Raw genomic sequence first — 22635 nt, 5'->3', positions numbered from 1 at the left:
AACTGTTAACACTTACAGCCCACACCTAGCTCTTTGAGGGACAAAAATACAAACTGTCAGAGCTGAACCAGGCATAAGTTCTTTGTGTGGCTTCTATTCAAATACAAATTGTCAGAGCTGAATCAGGCAAGATTCTTTGTGTGGCTTCTATTCAAAGTAAAACAATTTGTTTTGAGTAAGAACAGTGTTCAGAAAATGAAATAACACAAATACATATTTCCTGCTCCTCTCCCTCTTCTCTTTTTTTTTTTTTTTTTTCTTTTTAATATTGTGGATATTGGCAGGTATTTGTAAGACAGTAACATCTGTGGCTTTGCTACAGTTTCTATAAACAAATTATTGCTCTCAATTTCTTAAAAAATAAAAGCTTTCTCACCATCTCCAGCTAAGTTCATGAATATGATTAGCTTGCTTTAAAATCTCAGAAAAAATGGCTTAGGAGCATGTCATAGAACAGTGCACACAAAATTACCCACTTATGAAAAGAATGTCTGAATAATCAATACATTCTCCTTTATAACGCACTGAATTTAAATACTTTCTTTTCTAGAGCATTCCTTTTTAGAGGGACATTATTAACATGAACTATGTATTCTGACAGGAGTTAAAGTAAGTTGTAAATACTGCAGCTGAGTATTGGCACTGGTTTGAGATATTTTAAAAATCATGGAGTATTTTTACTTTATTCTTAGATTTTGAAGTGCTTCATGAAAGACCCATCTCAGATAAAAGGGAAACATGATAGGTTTACTGTACATGGACTACCATAAAAAATGGCTTACTCAAATGCATCAAATACTCTAACTAAAACTCTGAAAAAAAATTTTTCTCCAGCTTTTTTCAGTAGTAACAGCTCATGGTATTATTAAAAAATATCACAGGGTAAAACCAAAGAGAAGCACAAACATGAACGTGATTTGTCAAGAATAAAAATTTCTTCATGGGATCACTGGAAGCCATTAACAAGCTTCTGCTAGTTAATGTTACCAGTCAGTGCATGAAGGCTATAAAGGAACAATTTAAACTGACTACTGCCCTGCCCTCCCACTCCTCCAAGTTATTCACAGTGAGAAAAATGTAGTAAGTAACATTGAAGTGCTTTAAAGAGATCTCAGATCTCTTTAATTCAATATATTTCTGTCTCTGGTAAATATCTTTTGTTAGAAATGAACAGATAAAATTGTATAATTAAAGCTTTTTCAGTGCCCATTAAAAACTGTCTAGGAAAAAAGCCTGTCAGCAGTACATAACAGCTTTAACAACAGAGACAAGTTTATATGATTTTTCATTGCATTCTCTTCTATTTAAGCTGGTTTAAAAACAATTTCTTTTAAAAACTTTTATACTTACTGAATAGGGAGGTGTAGGCAAGGAGATTTTAGAGACAACTTTTAAAATGTGCCCATTTTTTTTGTGGCTGAAGTGAAAAATTGAAGTATTTACGACTACAGAATTATTCTCATCTAAATGTTCAGTGAAAGGAAAAGGATATGGTAAAGGCACACGAGATTCAACCTCGTATGTATCTTCTTCTTGGCCTTCAGTCCACAAACTACTGAACAGATTAGATGCCCAGTAAGCACGGTAAGAATCCATTCCAAAAAAATATCACTGCTTCTGTCTTCTCCACTATCACATAGGTATTCTGCACTAGCCAGGCTGGTTTTAGAAATTTCTAACAGGAATTTGTAACAGAACATGTACATTTAACAATCTGAAGACACGTATCAGCACTGTTGGTCACAAAGGTACTCAGAATCAGCAGGAAGCCTCAGATCACAGTCTCAAGCAGAGTAATTCAGACTGGATTAATCCAAAATAGAGAGAGGTGCAAGAAAACTTCATACGATCACTCCTAAAATTTGTTCTTAGACAAGTTTCACATGAAAAAGCAACAGAAATCTTCCAAACGGAGTTGGCAGGTAAGTTCCAAGGCAAGGAAGCCTAATTTTCAAGCTGCACAGGTACGCTGCAGCAGACAAGCAAACTAGCAGAACAGAAACTAAAAATTATCTTCCCTCTCCATTATGGCAAATGAAAGAGTATTTGCCCTCATTCTTGTTCTTGGAGTTAATTCAACAGGAAGAACTTTCTCAAACTCTGCTATTTTAAAGGCTTCCCGTAGGTATCTACCAGCCAGCAGAGTTCAGGGGAGTGGCATGATTTATTTACCTATACGTAACGCCAGCAGGTGGAATTTGAATTAAAACACCCACTATATGCTTTGCCTGAGAAGATTCAAAATGCACTTCAGGTCTGAAAGTGTGTGTTCAGACAGGTCTCAAATAGTTACTTTGAAGATTTTGCCAGGTTTCTCTCACTCTTTTAAGTTTATTTGAAGAGATAGGTACATCTGCCTGTATGCACAACAAAACTGATTAAGAGGAAAGGTTAAAATCTTTTCTAATATTTAGATTATAAAATACTGCAGAGCAGAAAAAAAAAGTATTTAGTTTCTGAATATGTAAAAATAATTGTCAAGTGACCTACAAACGCTTGGTATATACAGGAACTGTTTACAATCCAGTAAGCACACAACAGACATCGCAAAGCAGACAAGCTTGAATGCTTGCAAAGTACCTCTACAGAGAAGATGTCAATATTTATACTTAATACTGTGGGAAAATATGTAAACAGGTTAACATTTTTTAAACTTAAAAAACCCCAAACAAACAATCATCAGGGATAAATCCTTATTTGTGTAATCCATATTAATGAAAAAAAAGCATGTTATGTGTTTGAGCTAAAACATAACGCTGTTGCTGGTATAGGCAAGATCTCAGTTACAAAGTCATGAAGGGAAAATAAACTTTCTTGATCAATTGACAATAAAAAATAAGCTGCTTAGAATACAATGAGTACTTCCACTGGTATCATGAAAAGTAAAGACTTGCTGCAAAAAATCAGTCACAATAGTAAAATAATTTAAATAATTTAGGGCTGTGTATACAACTACTGCATTTAAAGATCAGAAGCAAGATGTCAGAAAAAAAGCAGCACCAAATAACTGACAATACTGTTATAATCACAGCATGAATTCTTACGTACTGTGAAGCTCTGAAGTTGTTTTTCTTTGTCTGTATCATCTCCTCTTTAAATGCACGATTTCCTACAAATACCTAAATATATCTTTAAAGACCTCAAGAAGCCCAAACATCTCTTTTTAACTGAACTCATGCTCGAACAGGAGGGTGCCTTGCAAAATGAGTTTGCAAATAAACACAATGCAGAAACTGATTTACAAGATCCACCAGACTACTTAATTTAGTAAGCCAGAGAGGGGTTCACCAAATTTGTATTTAAATTACTTTTAACTTCAGTAACTCACAAATTAGTCTTTTATCTTTTTCTTTAAAAAAAAAAAGTATCAACCTCATGCTTTTGAAAAATATCTCAAACAACAAATACTTAAAAGCTGAAAACTGAAGTATTAGCTGAACTTCCATATTACTTTTGTAATTTTCTTCTCCTTCATTTCCAGTAGTTATGATTTACACATTTTACAAGAAAGCAATGACTTTTAAAATAATATTATTACTAGGTTAATAGATGGGTCTGTGTCATAAAACACACTGTATCCTTTGAATTCCAGTCTCACACACAATAAAGAGCTAACTCTATAAAGACAGTCCCTCAAGAGAGCTTAAAAAGCTACAGTGAGATACAAAGTATTTACTTTGATACCTTCAAATTGAGATGTACATAATGTAAAAGTAAAGCAGGTGATGTAAGTAGTGTGATTTGAACTGATCAAACTAGGTATACAGCTCCTACGTCAACAGGGAAGTACCCCAGAAAGCAACCAACATCCCACCATGCAGCATACCCTGGCAGCACACAGAAAGGTGTACCCACACATGGCCTCTTTCCTGAAGACCCTTCATGAATCACCTCACGTGAACACTGGAGAGCTGGAGTGCAGACTCCTTTTCTGTGCTTAACTGGCCGTGTTTAAATCATGGTTGGAAGAGACAGCAGGAGAGCTCCACCCTTCTGACCAGTCAATTGACTAAAATGTTTGTCAAGAGAGTTGGGCACAGCTCCGCTTAACCCTCCCTCTTCACACGGACCAGCCCAATGTGCCCTGACACCTCCTGTCTCATCTCTGGATTGCAGCAGAACGCAGATGACCCATACGAGCAATGAAAGAGTGCCCTAGATTGACAAACATGCCCAAATTCAGGCTTCCTTTGCAGTCCAAAGCAGATTTTGAACATTAATCAATTATCGTTAAAGTCATACTGGAGTAGAATTTTTTGGGTGTAGGCACTTGAAGCATTGTTTTTGCTTTCAAAATCACCTTACAGGTTTTAGGCTTGTAAAAACACATTTGGGGGGGGGGGGGGGGGGGAAGACACACAAAATTTAAAATGCTTCACTGTTAGATCACCCTACCTGATTTGAAGTTTCATTGATAGCTTCCAGAAGCTTTTCCACAGCCGCTTGCAGTCGAGAACTAATATTCAGAATGAGTTCTTCATTTTCAGGATCTATTTCCACTCCACTTTCTGCAAGATGTTGGCTCAGTAGCCCTTCATCCATTGCTCCTGACCACAAGTTAATATCATCATCTCCCATACTACTACCATGATATGAGGAACAGGACTCTGGAAAAACAGCAGTTACCTTTTCACACAGACTCTCAGCACTTCAAAACATGAAAAAAATGTACATCCGAGGTATGATTAGAAAGACAAGTCATAAAATGGTTAAAATATTTGCATTGGTCAAAGACAGAAAGGGAAATATTGCATACTCAAACAAGATACATAATGTGTTAACTAAAAACAAGCAGCAGGAAAGAGAAAAGGAGATACTAATAGGGAATATTTTAGACATCCTTTCAGTACACTTTTGGGCTCTGAGGCTCACCCTCAAACCTTTGTTACTATCAGTAACCATTACTACTTTGAATAACTTGCAATAGTGACTTACAAGATTGTCTTTAAAATATGACTGGGTTAAAAAAACCCAAACAAACAGGCTGTCAGTCCGTTTCACCAATGCCCAGCTATGTTAGTGTACATTAACACAAAACTATTTAAATTTAGTGACTCAAAAGCACAGACTCAAGGGAGTAAAGGAAAAGACATGTACATAACAGACTAGAATACAGAATATCAGGATTCAGCATTATTATGAGTGAACTGAAAACTGATTAAAATGGGTTGCTGAACAAATCAAGTACAGTGCAGAGGGACTGTAACTGTCCCTACTGATGGGTCACCTGGCACCTGCCTACTTCTCAATCTTCCTGAGGTCTGATTCAGTTTAGAGGCATTATCCATTCTGCCCGAAAAGCAGAAGACACAAAGTTCAGCTATGGTATTAAACTAAGAGCAAGGCACCTAGAAAACAGTAGATTTGCCACATGTCCAGTTCAGGGCTGTATTTAAGCAAAAGAAGTGAAAGCAAACTCTTGAGATGTTTTACAAATCACACTTCCAGTATGAAATAACAACACAGTAGTACATCATGACAGTAGATGACAACTGTTGATACAGTGTTTTAAAAATGAAGAAGTGTTACGTCATTAAGCTGTTAGATTTGAAATATCAGAAATAAATGCTACTGTCAAAAGTTTTTTTAAAAAACAACAGGTTATTTTAATGAAGTATATTTCTGAAATAGATAAAAAAAATTGTTTTGGTGTTTTGGTTTTTTTTAAGAATTAGATGTTGGTTTTGCTTAAGGTTTTCTCGAAAAATATTTTGGGAAAGAGCAGTATAACTAAATGAGTTAAGAACAGTCAATGCTTGTTTAGCAATAAAGTTGCAATCTTTGAATTTAAGTTCCTGGTTACTCCACAAATTGTGGCTGCTGAACTGCAACAGTTTGTTTAGTTACAGACGTTAAAATGACGTTATAATAGGTCCATCTGACAAATTGCCTTTAAAAACGTAGTTAGTACTCTTGTTGTATACATTTTCCTTATACTTGCTCTTGCCTCTTAATCAATCATGCAAATAACATTGGAAATAGGAGTCCTCTTGTTGAAATTGTTTGAACCTAGCAAGTAAGTCAAATTCTAGTTTTCAGGTTTGTTTTTGGTGGTTTTTTTAAACAAGTTGCAACATGATCAGCCACCTGGTTTACTTACAATACTTTTATACCTGCAAACATTCTGATAATAATACCTACACATTTATGTCATTATGTATGCAGCTCTATGTATGACCCATATACAACAAACTAATCTACAGTGATTTTAATTTGGAAAGATTTTGTTGTTTACTTTTACCTCATAATTGCTAAAATTTTTAAAATGCAAATGTATTTAGTAGTTCTTTTCTTCTGGTTATATGATTATTGTTTCATATCTCCTTTTAGATATGTGGGATATAATGTTAAAAACTTTTTCGCTCTTCAAAGGGAAAGAACAGAAGTACACTATATGTGTGAATGGAACGAATAATCGGATGAATTTAATATACATTCACCACATGGCACCTTTCATCTACACAGGATTTCTACACCCTAGCAGTGGCTGGCAATCATTTTCTTCCAGTACACCAAATATTCGCCATGGGTTTGTAGAGCATAAAAGCTTTCCCATAACATCTTAATATTCCACCCCCTGTGGTGTAAGGAAGGCTGCAAAATCAACAATTTCATAGTTTTTATTCAATAGCATTCCGATTTCTCATCAGCCATATTTGGGTTGGCTCTGGGTGTCTCAAAATACCAATAATGATGCAGAAGCTTTAATATCCTCAGAGTAGAGAGGATCTTCATTTAAGATGGACATCCAGCAGTGTAAATATTTCCAAATGCTATGCCAAAGTATTGGTTGAGGACTGAGCTGAAGGAAAGCATATTCCCTACTGAGCCACCGACACACTTACTGTTGCACCTAATGTTCTGTTAAGGCCACCCATCTTAAGTACTGACCAGGTAAGACTGCTTAGTTTCAGACGTATATCACAAAATAAAAGCCCAATGTACACAGCTATAAACAAGATAACCCAATGACATACTAGTTACTGCACAATCTAATTATTTCCTGATGGAGTACAAATTACCTATGTAACGTCCTGGTTTTCCTTCTCTGGCTTAACCCATAATTCATGCCCTATAACCCTTATGTTTTACTACATTATTTGCTTGAGAGCTACAGCTGAATTGTACAATGATGAGCGTATGTCAAATACACAAATAATCATTATACAAAATAACTGCAGAAATGTAGTCTGTTGCAAAATCATCTAAGCTTCTGGCTGTCTGGAAACTTAGGAGAAAACTTAAAAACACTGATGCCTGCTCAGAGTGTTATCTTTTGAAACCAGGTCCAGAATATGTCTATTAATAGTATCACTAATACTATTACTACTTCTTGCCAGTGACCAGAACAGTAGAATTTGGCCTCTCATAATTCATGCCAAGACTTTAAACTCCTGTTTTGCTTGTATCAGTTCTTTTGTAATTTACTTCAATTTGTTCTAGATAAATACAAAATAAATCAATGTTAAAATACAATTTTGTTATACGAAAAAATCTCAGTACAAAACATCATAATTTACCTCAAATATAACTATAAAAAATGAGGAAAGAAAAAGGGAGCTGTCAGCTAAAGTATAATTTGGCACACGGAAACTTTACTATGGTCAAAGATAAAAAAGGAAAAACAAAACTTATCAAATGCACACAAAGCCTACAATAACACTGCCTATACTGTACGGCTGGCAACTCAAACAGAAAAATCAATGCCAAATGATAAATGTAGACATTCATATTATAATTTCTACAAAGTGGCACTTAAGAACAGGAGTTCATATTAAATGTCTTCCTAACTGCAAAGTGAAAATCTCTGTATCTTTTTCCCCTGAAGATGGTCTTAGTATACAGCATCTTAGTACAGCATCTTTCCAGAAGGTTTTCAGTGGTGGAAGCAAGAAATAGAAATGTTGTCAAGTCTTATTAACTACCCATGGCAGCTGAATGCCTAACCCCCATTTTACTCATGCTTATAATAATGCTGTTCAATTTCCCACCCCAACAGAACTAAAACAATTTTATTTTTTTTTTGGTCCTGCAATTTTCTTTTTCAGTCAACACAAAATAAAAAATAGAATATAACTGGCCCAAGTAAAAACATCTTCTCCTTGTGTAAACTTTCTCCTTGTAACAACCCCCCCCCAACAAACAAACCCAACAACAGTTCACATTGTTTCCTTTGCCACAAAGCTTGCAGTTCAGCACGTCAGATGTCATGGTCCACTAAATCTGAAGAGAAGTGCTTAATTATACAGTGCTTACTCAGAAATTTCAAATACAGAAGTTGCTTATGAGATGCCAACTAACATTTGCGAGGCAATACATATTTTGCATCACATACAGCTAGTTTCTCAATTTACTCCTGAGATTCCACTGAGGAATTAAGGTCAGGGGTTACAAACTGGGGGAAGAAAAAAAAAAAAAATCCCTCCAAAAAAAACCCAGTTTTATGGTGGTTCAGTGTATAAAGCTATTTACTACCTTGTTCCTGGTACACTGTTCAGAAACAAGGAGCTCAGAAAGTAGGTGAGAGGGTTTAGTATTCAAGGCATGCCATAACCACGCCAGCTTCTCCAGAGCAACCTGCATTACTGCAGCCCCTCTACCTAAGGTACAACATCTGGGGCAGGAGAACAGCAAAGACTGCCTGGCCCGATCTCCAGATGCAATTGACTCACTGAATTACTTTGCACAAATACTGTTCACTTCCAATGGTATGCTTTATGACTGAAATTTGAACTTTACTCACTTTGCTAGAAATAAAATCCTGTGTTAGCCAATAACCTAGGCAAGGTCCCAGATAAACCTCTATATGCTCTATAAATCAGGTTGTGGTTATCAGTATGTGACCTTAATGATTCAGCTTTTTAAAATGCTGAAACTCAGCAAAAAACAGTAAGCTGAATTTTGCTCATCAATAAATATGGATTATGTTCAAAAGGTCAGAGAGAATTTACTTTATTAAACACATTTTTTCTATTTTAGGATTAGATTTTTATTGGTACAGATTTATTCCTCCAAATTTCCTAACAAAAAGGAAGATCTTTTTGGCTAGGTATTAGAAAATTACAATAACATGCACAGGTTAAAATATAAAAGTACTGTCTACCTATTTCGTACTTCCAGAAAACAATGGGGAAAAAATATTAAAAGCTAATGTCCTCTCAGGCCATTCAGTGGAAGTATAAGAATTTAATAACAACAGTCCTGTTGCTGAAAACACTAATAGAATTTGTCCCCTAATTTCATTTGAAAAGGATCAAATAATTCAGCGGATGAAACAGTATGACTGCTATTATTACTGCCTGACCCCAGTGGCAGAGCTATGTATACAGCAAGGATGCTGCTGTATCATTTTGAAAGAGAAATAAAGAAAACGAGAACTGTGAACACAACCTCAGAGATACACTCAGCCATTACAGCTACTGTGAGCTTGGATCTTCTTTAATCCTCACTCTTTTCTTTGGTTTCTCCTCCTTTCATAATTATTTCTAAATGTAAGGAAACACACACACAAAAAAACCCCTGGAATAAACAACTGGTATGTGGACAGCTGGAATGCCGCTCTATACCAAGGAGGGCCATTACAATAACAGACATAGCGTGTTGTTACAGAACAGTGAAACCTTACGTGTCTCTCCAAAATGCAGCAGTAGCAAATACAAGGAGTTAAAACAGTCAGCTTTCAACACAAGCAGAATGGATTAGGGTTCTCTTCTATTTAAGAGAGTAGTGTCTCATCAGAAGACTGCACAAGAAATCAACAATACATTCCAACTACAGGGCCTGTTGTGGGTTTAGATGGCAGTAGTAGGAAAGCCAGGCATAAGCCTATATTGTACCCAGCCAAAATACCACATAAAGGTAATTTTTAAATTGTGTTTTTCTACATATGTGTAATGCAAGTATTCCAAGTTAAGAATTGTTAATTACAGTAATTAGTAACATATACAAGGATACATATTGCTTTGCAGGAGCAGGCAAAAAGCAAATGCACGTATTGTGTATTGTACATGCCTGTGCAGAGCAAGCATGTATGAGAGTAGTGAGGGGCAACAATCACATATTAGTACTTTGTACATACTGTTACGTATATATTATCCGAGAAAAGGGAGCAATAATATTCTCAGGAAATGACAGTGAGGGAGAAAAAAACCCAGTACATCTTCTCTGAACAGGCACGACGTAACTGTGAAGTATGTTCAGTGAATGCACGAGGTAATATCACCACACACAGAGCTGTGACAACCTGTGATCACTTTCTTCATAACCAGAACATGTTTTCACCTCTTTGGGTAATGTATGTTGTGAAAATCCCAATGCTTTTCACACACCTCAGACTATACAATGAGAACACCAAGAATATTTATAAATTTCTGGTTTTAATATAGAAAACTTACTTAAAATGCAGTTTACATAAAATTTAAGACTGCCTCAGAAAACCAAAGGAGGTGGTGGTAAACTTCAAGCATGGTCATTGCTCCTTTTACCATTTAGCTAGGAGACTGCAGAAAATAGTTGCCAGTGGTTGAAGATACTTTTAAGTGCTTTAACATAAGTGAACTGTATTAATTTCCCACCTCAAAGTAAATTGCATTTCATTTTGAAAGAAGTGATTCCTTCAATTATAGTAGCAGATGTTCTCCATCTTTAAGGTCTCCTGGACAAGTATCAAAAATTAATGCCAGAAGCTTAGTTATTCAATCTAAAATCTGGAGACAAAGACAACCCCTTGAAACTCTAGGTTCAAAAAAAAAGTTTTCCTCACAAATAAATACAGTGAACTGTGCAGAAAACAAAAGTTACGAGGTTTTTTGATGAAACAGCAGTACAAGCATAGAAGTGCTGTTAACCTGAAAAATTCAAGAATTCTTAGACTGCAGTTGTACACGTTTCACCGCAGGTAACCTTTTGAGTAATCCACTGAGAGAGATGAAACTATGCTACAAAGTCATACATCCTTTCCTGATTTGCCCCAAGGCTTAATGTGACCTATATTTAAAGCCAGAGGGAATCAATAATATTTAAGTTTTTTTAAAATTTTGAATGAAAGAGTTAAAGTTCATCTTCATTTACCGTTTCTATTATCATTGTCTATTACTGAAATGTAGTATTTGACTTCCAGTTCTTTTTCTCATTCACTATAGTTAAAATTCCAGCCAAATTCAGATGTATAATGTGCTTCAGGCTGACAGGTTGTATATTGCCTTCCCATAAGAACCAGGAGAAATCTACACACCCTTAATGGCACCTAAATGGCAATATGATAAGAGCACCTATTCTTGCCCAAAAGAGAAATAGACAGACCCTATCCTAGTACAATCACAAGAAACTAAACAGAGCCTGGGAGAGTGTTTATGCACTGGTAAGCAATTAACTGCAACACTAAAATGCTCATTTAGGCTTGTTCCCATTAGTGCTCCTACAAACAGCTGATGGGCAAGTCTGGGCAGTTAGAAAGTTCCTGGAACTGTTTTCAAAAGGCTATTTACATGCAACCACCCACTTTAGGAGGTTAAGGAAGTCCACAAACAAATATATATACACAGACATACACACACACACATCTGTGTATACATATATACACACACACGTGTGTGTGTATATATTTATTTATGCTGTTCCATGCCAGCTGGCCTCAGAGACCAGCAATATCCTCGCATACATGAAATGCCCATTCCCCATGCATACAGAGGAAGGTGTGAAGTTGGTGGAAGATGCCATGGAGCTGTCTCATTCTCTTTCCCTTTGCCTCCTTCAACAGGAACATACTTGTTTTTTTACTTCTCAATCAATTCCTCATTCTGCTGCAGCCTTTGCAGCAGGACCCTAGATATGAGTCTTAACTGGCTTGAGGCATGACCCAGACAATGCCTGAATGTTGTCTCTTAAACAGACATGTCATATGCATTCAAATTACAAGGAATTGAAAAAAAAGTTTATTTTAATTTAAAAATTCAAAAACTAAGTTTATTTAAATATATAATAGAAATATGCAAGTGCTACTTGTTATGAAATAGAAACCCACGCAATGGTACCTTTTTCATATCCCACACGGATACAGGGTTTTACTGACTCCTCTGTCTCCGTGTCCCAGCCAGGTGGTTTGGAAGGCTGGACTTTCCCAGACCGATCCAGTAACCCAAGAACATGGCGACCAATTGTCTCCTCCATCGCCATAGTTGTCTTCACAACTTCTAAAAGAATCTTCATGAGTTTTTCATTAGCCTTCTGGAACACAAGCCTACAAAAGACAGAAGCTAATCAGTCCTTTGATTTCCCCTGCTTTCGAAGTGTTGTTTATACTGTCTATACCCTTGCAACCAGGAAAGATTTGCAGCTGAAGCAGTAAAATTAAGGTTTCTTTTTTAAGACACAAACCCACATGACATACATAAATATTACATTTGTGTTAGAACTCAGTTCTTCTTACAAAATATGTAAAAAGTCAAACTATTTATCAATATTTCTACTTTTATCTTGCTACTTTACCTAGTTATTCCTGGTCTACATTTCCCTGGTATTCATTATAAACTTACTCTTTCCTCAAAGTGACAATTGAAAAGATTGCTCCTCTATACGGATCAAAGAAGTTACAGAATAGTCAAAAGGTATTACGAAATGTAACAATCATATTCATACAAACATATTTCATATATGTACATACAATGTGTATATGAACACATGTGTATAGATGATATATACAATTCTATACGTGTGTAAAATGAAAGATACAGTAAAATAGGCTAAGATTTGTCTCATCTTCTGTGCCATTACATTGTTAGGGCTTTATGAAAAATAAGACACTATGTAATCTAAGTCTGTAAACTTAGCAATATAGTTATCTAGAATAAAAAATGCCATTATCATCAGTCGGAATAAAGCTTGTAAGTATTATTAACAACAAGAACATGATTCTCAAAATTTCTTAGAAAACGTTTTCTTAAGAGTTCTATGCACCTTTCTTTAGAAAGAAGAGCTGATGTTTCATCAGGCTTTCTTCCTCCATCTTCATGTTCAAAGATCTGCAGTCTCACATCCTTTTGGTTTTCATTTTCATTCTGAGTAAGTTTTTGCAGAGGGAGAGAAGACAAAAAGGACAGAAATCCTGTCATGCCAGAATCAACACATTCTTATACACAGCAGAATATGACATTTAAAACATAATTTAGTTGTGTTCTGTTAATAAAACTTATGTACCAAATTCAAAACCCAAGAAATAACTCCTCCTACACGGAAAAATTAACTAAAAGATAAATAAAACCAAAACAGGAAATTCAAGGCAGGGCCTATTAGAAAGAACTTTGTTATAGTGATTAAACAGTCCTTGTGTTTTCTGTTGGTGTTGCTATAGTGATATGGAAATGTGAGTTTACCTGAGTAAATAGCTATAGTAATAATCCCCACCTTCAAACTGTTAAAACTAGCTTCTGTTCAGCTGAAGTAAAAAACTACGTCTACCACTACCGTCTCTTGATTCTTAAACCTCTGTTCAAGCAATAACCAACATCTTTTAGGAAAATATATTATATAAAAAGAGTAGCAGCAAAAAGGAATCTTACTGGTTTTACATGCCACAGCTGCCAAGAAAATCAAAGTCCATATTTACCTCTGTTTGCGTGCTGCTGTTTTGTAGCTGGCAAAGCAGCCTCTCTTTTCCGGGTACAGAATGTTGTTTTAATGATTCCAGTTCTTCTAAAAGTATTCGCTCTCTTTCTGCAACCAGGTTGTCATTCTCCATTGAGACACGCTAAGAAAGAAGTGTCATAGAGGCACACTCAATTTTTTAAGCTTCTGAGTATTAGCGAGTCCTGTCACTTCTAATTTTTTACATATTTTGCACAATAAAATTTCAGTCCACCTCTTTAAATGGTTAAAGAGACATTGAAAGCTTTCTAGAATGGAATGCAGCTAATAAATACTTTTGGTATCTTATACCTTCAAGATTTTCGTGAAATTTTTATGCTTTTTATGAAACACAGTGGTCACAATGCAAACTGGAAGGAATTTCTGGATATTACATGCTGTAGTATGTTTCACACCAGAAAAAAAGATGAAAATAAGTTCTTTTTATAAAAAGCCTACACACACTCTCTTTTAGAAGAGCTAGAAGTGTTCATGGCTTAAATGCAATGTATGCATTTCTATGCAATTCTTATGAATAAACATCCTTGGCTTTAAAAACTGGAGAAAAGCCAGCAGTGTAAGTTCTACTTAATGTTTTTCTAGTTTCAGGAATTTGCAATTTGCAACCTCTAACAAAAGATGCAGTTGCAAATTGACAAAGAGGTAAAAGGAGAAAGGATGTATCTACTGAAAGGAAAGATTATCAGGACAAATGACAGAAAGACACCTACAAAGCAGCTAGGAGAAACAGACACCTGACATTGCTGGAGAAGACAGCTAGGACACAAGTGACCGGCTCTCTAGATTCCCCAGCTCCTTGATCCCAAACTTAAGCAGAAAAGAACCAGGTCTGGATATGGTATGAAGGAACGTAAAGCTCCACTCCACAGTGAAATCAAAGAATTTTAGAATTCACTGATTACTATTTCCAGGTGCATTTTTGTACTGTTGCATTGTTGAAATTAAATCAGAGCAAGACAAATTCTTCTGGATTCCGTTTATTTTGTCTTTCAAGGGAAGAAATCCTTGAAAGCAAGTCTATAAACAATGTTATTTTTGAAGACTTAATTATTAAGATAAATTAATGAGTTTCATTGGCATACCTACTATAGGCTTTGAATAGATGCAGAGTGACGGCAAGTTAAGTTTAAAAAGGCAAGGAAACAATGCTGTTTCCCACGAAACCACACAGATCTTTTTGGATTCCATCCACCTGGAATGTGGCATGGTTTACAATGCATCTGCACTCACTCTTCCAGCTGCTGTGAAGCACTACAGGTTTTCTCCAGGTTTACAGAAGTCTAAACTGACCCATCACTGACTGAGCTTTGATTAAAGAAATATGCCTTTTATACATACATGCATATATGTGTTTATATATATGCACATATGTGTGTATGCACGCATATAGTAAATATATGTATACCTCAACATACAGAGAGATGCAAATAGAAATAAATATCTATCTGCCTGGTGATGTCCCTTTGTTAATCCACATTAACCCACTGGGTCAAACTCTGTTATTACCTCAGCTAATTGCATTTTAAGACTCTCAAGCTCTGCTAAGAGTTGCTCTTGATTTTCTTTTTGGCGTTCCATTTGCTGCATGTGCCCTTGTCTCAATAATTCTGTTGCCTGCTGATGTTCCTGATATTGCCGTACTAGCTCCTGTCGCATGTCTTCCAAACGTTCCTCATATAACAACAGCTCACTTGACGTTTCTGTGTCTGATGCCATCATCGCACTGTAGCGCTGAAATATTGGACCTATTTTAGCATTTTATGTTCAATGACAGTTTTTAGTAAACATTTAAATAAATATTAGAAAATACTTTCACAAATTAAAGTAGCTATCACAAAAGCGTTACCTTGTAGCCAGCTTCTTGGGAAGTCCAGGCTTAAAATTATTCTCCATTTAATTATTTTTTTTTAAATAACTGAACAGTGTTAACACTTAGCTTTTTAGCTGGCAGGGATTTCAACATAAAATACACTGGCTGACATACACACGTGTCAGTGTGTGTACAACAGCAGATGTTTGAGAGCAGTATCATACAAAACAGGAATATTACAGTTTATTCACTATCAAGATAATACAAGACCAGAATATTTAACCGTTATGGAAATCTGAAACTATAATTTTTAGTCCAGCTAATGCCAAATTTAATTAAAAAAAACATTAAACATAGGATGAAATTGTGGAGTGAAAATTTATGACTGCTTTTTACCATGTTTATTCCACCTTAGCCCCACCCCATGTCTTTGAAATGCTAAATATATATTTTACATATTACTTTTATAATTTTTATGTTCAGCTGATAGCCTTTATCACATGTGCCTCAAACTCTTTAAGCACTATATTTAATTTGTTCCTTGTATAAACACTAGAATATAACCTAGCTTACAAAATGTCCTTATAGAATTTATTGCCTGCAATACAGTTTTATCCATAAAATGGAATAATCTATTTTAATGTAACCCGTGTTATGTTCTATTCCTTTCCTCACAGCACAGCATAACGCCACGACAGGCAGAATACAGGAAAGACAGGTAGGTAATTTAGGTCTAAAATTGTCACCTCTTTGAAAGGGAAATATTTAAATGGAATTTTCATCTTAACCTTTCTTTGCAGTTCTCATTGATGTCAACTGTAAATCTGTTGGAAAAATTATTCAGATAGTGTTACATGCTGCCATTTTTTTTTCCTCACCCCACTTACCTGTGTTTCTTCTGCCAAAAGCCCTTTGACATCGGGAAACTGTTCTTCAGAAATCTCTGGTTCATGTGTGGTCTGTACTAATAAGCAACCAGGCTTGCTATTAGCATGAAGCCGTTCTCCAGGCAAGTTGATCTCACCAGACTCTTCACTGAGCTCCTTGCAAAGTGATTGCAATTCTTCTTCATCCTTACCGCTTTTTCCTGTTGTTTTTCCAAGAAGGCTGTCAACCTCTTCTTCACTACATTGCTTTTTAATTTCAAAATGCATTCCCGGTTGAGGTACAATCTGTGTTTGTGCTGCTGCTTCCTTCTGCCCAGCAATTCCTGACAACTCAGTCTGTTTGGCAAATGTTACGCTCATTGACACAATTACCTGAATAAGAAAAGTCTGTATTAGTTCATGCTTCACAGCATCTCCTGTTGCTGAAGAAATCTCACTGCTGACCACAATTATATAAGTACTAAAAGTTCTGAACTACGATCTGCGGGTTTTTTTTTCCTGAGGAAAACAGGCAAAAGAACAAAGACATCTTGCCAATCTCATCAACAGTCACATCTTAAAATAGAGACATGCTGTATTTAAGGTAGTTTATTAAACTGTGATGCTATTTTCAGTTAAAATGCATTATTTACCACAGAATTATCTTGTCCTTTTTGAAAAAAAGATTCTATAAGGCGACTTTAAAAAGTCCTGGCATACTGACATAAGTGCAGTTTTGCTAAGCTTCCTCTAACCAATTTATCCTTTGTAAATGTTTCACCAACATGGAATTTTGGGCTGTACAAAGACAGTAGTGCCATGTGCTTGATACTCAGCACAGGAATTGTACTAGATCAGAAAGAAACTTCTACTGGCATTAAATAGCTGAAGTTGCAGTTACAACAGACTGGTAAGTTTTGTAAGTATTGCTAAGTATCTCCTTCTAATACAAATAAATCCCTTTTCCAATCATGTGAGCAGTTCTTTTCTAGATTTAGAATACAGCCATTTATAGCATAAGCTACAAAAAAGTGTAAAAATATAGTATAATAAATACAGAAGTGTTATATTTGAAAAGACCTAATACTTCCTTTTCAGATAATGCGTTTGTCTTTTGAACTTAAAACTGCCCTTAAGAAAACACAAACCAGTCACGTACTTTACCTTCCCATAAAGAAGGGTCTTCTGGGCAGCAGATGAGAGAAATGGCACTTTTACTCCAGAAATGTAGATTACTTAAATTAATGCCAGAACCCAGTGCTGACTATAACATTTTTCTTAACTCTGACTGCAAACCTTTTTAAGAAGTACTCCTTTGTTTTTCCCAATTTTAGATTTATGTTAAACTGATTTTTATTTATGCCATGATATAATGGAAAGCAGAGATAATTTTTCATTCTCAATGAAGTGAAAAGATTTTTGGAAGTCAAAAAGTAAGCAAATCCACAATTTAATATGTCACCTTAAAATCTTAATTTTACTTTTCGTGTTTTAAATAAAGTCATCAGATCCAAATAAAACCTACACATTTTACACAACATATTAAAATGCACAAAAAAATATGATCAGAAAATTGTATGAAACTGTTAAATGCAAAATCGTTTGAACTGACCTGCTGTTAAGGCTACAGTAGCAAGAAATTCATTCTCTAAACCTCTGGATTTCCTAAATAAATTCTAGTATCAAGTATGGTTGCATGTTGTCTAGTCTCTTTTGCATCTTAAAGCAAAACACCACCACCACCCCCTTACATAAATAGAAATTACGAGTCACAAATAGGACAGACAGCTAAAAAAACCCACAGTGTTTCAGGTTTGTTTCGTTTTGGTTTTTTTAAAGACTTTCCCATTCAGAAATGGCAAATGAAAATGTCGATTTTTTTTAAACACATTTTTAAGTACGAAAATAAAAATAATACCTTTGCTATCTCTTCTTCTAATCTTTCTTGGTACTGTTTTTCTAGCAATTGAAGGACATCCAGATCATCATTCCCCATTTCACTTGCACTAGTAAGCTGTAAGAAAATCATGAAATCTCAGATCATGTATTTGTGCTTTTATTTAATTTCCAAAGTTTCAATCTGACAGATTTTTTTCTTCAATTAGGTTATCTTCATTTCATGCAAACCACATAATTTTGTACCACAACATAAAAGAAATGGGTAAAAAAACTTCAAGTTTCTGCTTCAACATGAATTTTAAAAGTAGAATTTGCAACAGCTCTTCATCCAGCACTATCTGAATTGTCAAATGCAGAGAAAACAGGTGAGAAAGCACAGGATCACACTGCAAAACAGCATTGGTATTTTTAAAAATGCAGAATTTTTGAGCCAGGTTTCCAGCAGCAGAGGGGGAGAAATGTATGGGGTCTTTTCCATTTGCATTTGGTTTCTAAGATCTTTGGGATTACTTTTTCAAAATTTCTCCAAAACTGTGCAGTCTATACTTCAAAAGTATTAGGATTTCACTTAAATCACTCTTCTGTCATAACCAGTTTTTAAAGAAAAGTCACAATATTACAGACTCCCGGAGAAATCCCAGAATTTGAACACTAATTTTCTTCCACTTTCATAAGAAGCAGTCCAACCCCAATGTCTTGTTTTAGAGAAAAAATAATAAAAAAATAAATTTAAATCCAAGACAAATAAAGTAAGTTTTATCCCTCATAATTTCCAGAAGTGTTTTTCAGCAAAAATTATCTTTTTACTCTAATATGGTCTAATAGTATAGCATAGTACTAAGATAATTACTTTAATACTACCAAATATTAGTCTATATTTCAAATTCATCTTAAAATTTAAAGCATCTGTATTATATTGGCCATATGTATATTAGCTGTCAACTGAGTTATACGATACCTCCAGTGTTTCATCTGTTCTTTGCTGATGATTTTCAGTGCACTTCACTTTCCTGAAAACTTCTTTTAGGTTTATTTCTGAATCTGTGGATACACTAGAAAAGTAAAAGAAGCAGAGGGGGTGAAATTTAAATAAATCAGTATTTCAGTATCCATTATTTTTCCTCTATTAAAATATGCATTTTATAAATACATATATACATTATGTATATTCAAAGACCTATAACTTCAAATATTTTACTCAGAACACACCTTCTCCTGTGCCACTAATTTCATGCACTTGACAAGGTAATTCATCTGCCTTCCAATTGCTAGTTCCTCCTCTCAGTGCAACACACCTTAACACCAGTTTTGCCAATGACCTCACAAAACTTACTTTTAAAGCTACCTAAGAATATTTCATGCATAGTAACTATACACAAAAAGATGAAGACAAAAGCACCTGTTTGGATCATAACACTATGAGAGAAACCAGAATGGCTATGTGTATGAAGCCCTAAAAAATGGTTATATTTATTTTGATACTTTTAAATTTATGTTTATCAGAGGCACTGCTTTCTTTCCTCTTGTGTTATATAGATGAGGCATACACAGGAGAATAGTAAGAAATCTGATTCACTTTATATTTAGATAACAACATGCTGAAATATATTCAGAGACAGTCTTTTCCAACAGAACCTCTCTACGTATTCACAGTGCTGTAAGTCAATAAACACCAAAGTAACATCACACATCACCAAAACTCTAGCTCCCCTTTCACTACATATTGAAAAAGGCTTAACAGAATTACACTGCCAAAAGGAAAAGATACAGTATCAAACTACCTAAAATAATAAAAAAAATATCTCCTCTAATATTTGTGATCTGCTACCAAAAAGGAACTAACACCTTGCTAAAAGACAGGATACAAATTTAAGTTAGCAGGCAAGTTTATTGTCTGAGAGACTTGCAATCTTAACTACGCTAGGGTTTTACATAGACCATGAAGCTTTCCTTTTGCTCAGATCTGAGAGCTGGCATAAATAATCCTGAAATGGAGTCCAGAACAGTAGTTTTTATAAAATTTGTGAGAATTTTAATTACAAGAGCAACCCATTATTTTTAGCATTCACATTTCATTTGGTGAATGAATAGTAGCAACTGGTTGGTTGGGTTGGGTTTTTACAAAAATTCCCGCGCTTGGCCACAGCTATACTCAGATCTTAGTTTAAAAGATGCAGCAACAAATCAGGTATGGAGATTGAGTATGTAAGAGATCATTCAACAGGCTACTGACTACACCATTAAAAGAGACTCATCTCTTCCAGCTGGAGATGTAACGAGACAGACCTCCATACATTATTAGAAACCAGTTTAGGTACCGATCTAGGAATTCTTCCTGTAAAACTCCAGTTTAATTTTAATGTTTAAAACCTTAAACATTCAAGTATGAAAGCTAAGAGAATGCAACACTTCAAGGGAAATGTCTTCCCTACTGTTAGCTCCTAAATATCGATAAACACTATAAATTCTCATTAAACAAATGTAAAGTGAATTTTGAGTATTTTAGGTGAATAGTTAGCACAGATTAAATCAGAACACTAACTATCCATTTAAAAACAGTTTAAAAATTATATATGAATATCTACACCTTGTCTTGGCCAGCACACATACAGAAGTATATAGTTTTACAAAAAGCGTTTTGAAAATGCTCATAGGGTTTTTTTTCCTTAACCAATTAAAAAGTAATTAAGAAGCCATATAGTCCCTTAAAACCAAACTCAGGCTAATAAACTAATAAACATGTACTGACTCTACAAGGCAGATAGTGAAAAATAGTGATATAAAATTACAAGTCTCAGTCTTACAGATAAATAATCATTTGCAGAACTTGGACACCTCTTGTTTATAAAACCAAATATATATAAGTGTTAATTCATAGAAGGAAAAAGATTTGGTTATTTTACTTGCCACTTCCAAGATTAGAAATATATTTTAAGGAATGAAAGGAAAACTGTTTAAAAGTTAGAAAAAACAGATGGCTGAAAAAAGGCTGTGATCAAGCAATAACGGAAAAACAGCTGGTTTGGTTCTGATGGGTCATGGTTGAAGGAAAATACTTTCATCTTCATTTCTCTCGCCTTCTAAGGATTTATCCTACCACAGTCCTTTTGCTTTTTAAGGGTGTACTGTGGTAAGTATATTAAGTATTTAACAATTTCCAGAAACATTTAGACAATTTCCCCCCCTTTTCAGTAGCAGATCCTATTGCCACTGTGTCTATCCATTTGCCTTTTACAGTTGGGCACTGGTCTGACTAACAAGCCCTCACAGTTTTCTCTCACAGAAGGGAGATTCAGATAAAAGAAAAATGCAGAGAATCTGAGCAGATTTGTAGTATAGTAAATTAAACTATAATGTAAGTAAATGCAAGGAATACAGGGGTCAAAAACAGAAGAACAGGAAACCAGATATGACACCGAATCAGGCACAATTAAAAGCACCCACCACTCCTTGAACACATTCAAGGAGACAATGAAAGAATCGGGGAACAGAAGCAGGCTCCATAGCTGTCAGGATTCCCCCATGACAATTTCAACTCTTTCAGTTTTGAATGGCCACAAAGGTCAGGGCCAGGAGAAGGCTGTTGAGTGTATCCCATGGCCCACGATTTGGTGAAAGCCAGAATGTGTTAACTGGACCTCAATTCTGCCGTGAACTTTATTGTTACATATAATTCTAGAAAATCACCAATTTCATGCAGCTGTCTCTTAACCAGGTGTCTTTAGTTGTAAAGTACACTGCCTGGAAGTTCAAGGCTTAAAAGTGGTCTATCAAGTCAGGAGTTTTGAAATTACTGCTAAAAAGCTCATCTATACAAAATGACATTTGTACATTATCCCAATTATCAAATCATCCTCTATTAACTATAAAAATGTAATAAATTCTAAATGCTGCACTACTTAGTTTGCAATGTTTACGTCATTTCTTCATAACACTCAACAAGTCCTGATGGAACAAAACAACATAAGAGTAATGTTTTTATAAAGAATTTCTCAAATTTTGAAATAAAACATGTAGCTTTACACAAATGGTTACCTGAAACACTTGTTTTGTAAGCAGTGCAAAGTTACAAGGATTAAAGAACAGATTAATACCTCATGTGGTCAGAGGATACCCCAGCACTCTGAAGCTTGTCCTGCAGATGGACAATCTCTGTAATGTATCTCTCTTCATGTTCTTTCAGCTGCTGTTGGAAATAGGACCGGAGGTGTTCCAGTTCTTGAGCATGCTGTTCTTCAAGCTGTGTTTTAAGGTTCCCCATCTCCTTCAAACAATATTCTTGAACTGTAGAATCTATATGTAGGTTATTTGGTGGGTGGATGGGAATAATAAAACTCCCTCTCAAGTTATTAGCAATGATGGACTGAATAATTATCGTTGTTTAAAAATTCTTCTGATATCATATCAATTACTTTTCCA

General features: G+C 35.2%; 1 protein-coding gene across 11 annotated transcripts in view; it reads right to left on the bottom strand.

Annotated features, from left to right (window-relative positions):
* AKAP9 (A-kinase anchoring protein 9) overlaps positions 1-22635 on the bottom strand; it is a 129287-nt gene that overhangs the window by 40204 nt on the left and 66448 nt on the right. For 10 of the 11 annotated variants that reach the window (XM_080383589.1, XM_080383595.1, XM_080383593.1 and 7 more), the window contains 9 exons: positions 22311-22509; positions 19175-19268; positions 18236-18331; positions 16339-16710; positions 15148-15372; positions 13604-13744; positions 12955-13055; positions 12033-12238; positions 4396-4607 (listed from right to left, as the gene is read on the bottom strand). In XM_080383589.1, coding sequence (XP_080239715.1) covers positions 4396-4607; positions 12033-12238; positions 12955-13055; positions 13604-13744; positions 15148-15372; positions 16339-16710; positions 18236-18331; positions 19175-19268; positions 22311-22509 — 1646 coding nt within the window. The remainder of the gene's footprint in view (positions 1-4395; positions 4608-12032; positions 12239-12954; positions 13056-13603; positions 13745-15147; positions 15373-16338; positions 16711-18235; positions 18332-19174; positions 19269-22310; positions 22510-22635) is intronic. The other variant, XM_080383592.1, reaches the window with a different exon arrangement.

This window comes from Falco punctatus (assembly GCF_963210335.1).
Source record: "Falco punctatus genome assembly, chromosome: 4".
Taxonomy (NCBI): Eukaryota; Metazoa; Chordata; class Aves; order Falconiformes; family Falconidae; genus Falco; species Falco punctatus.
Note: the sequence above shows the minus strand (reverse complement) of the source record. Positions and strands in the feature narration are given on the sequence as shown.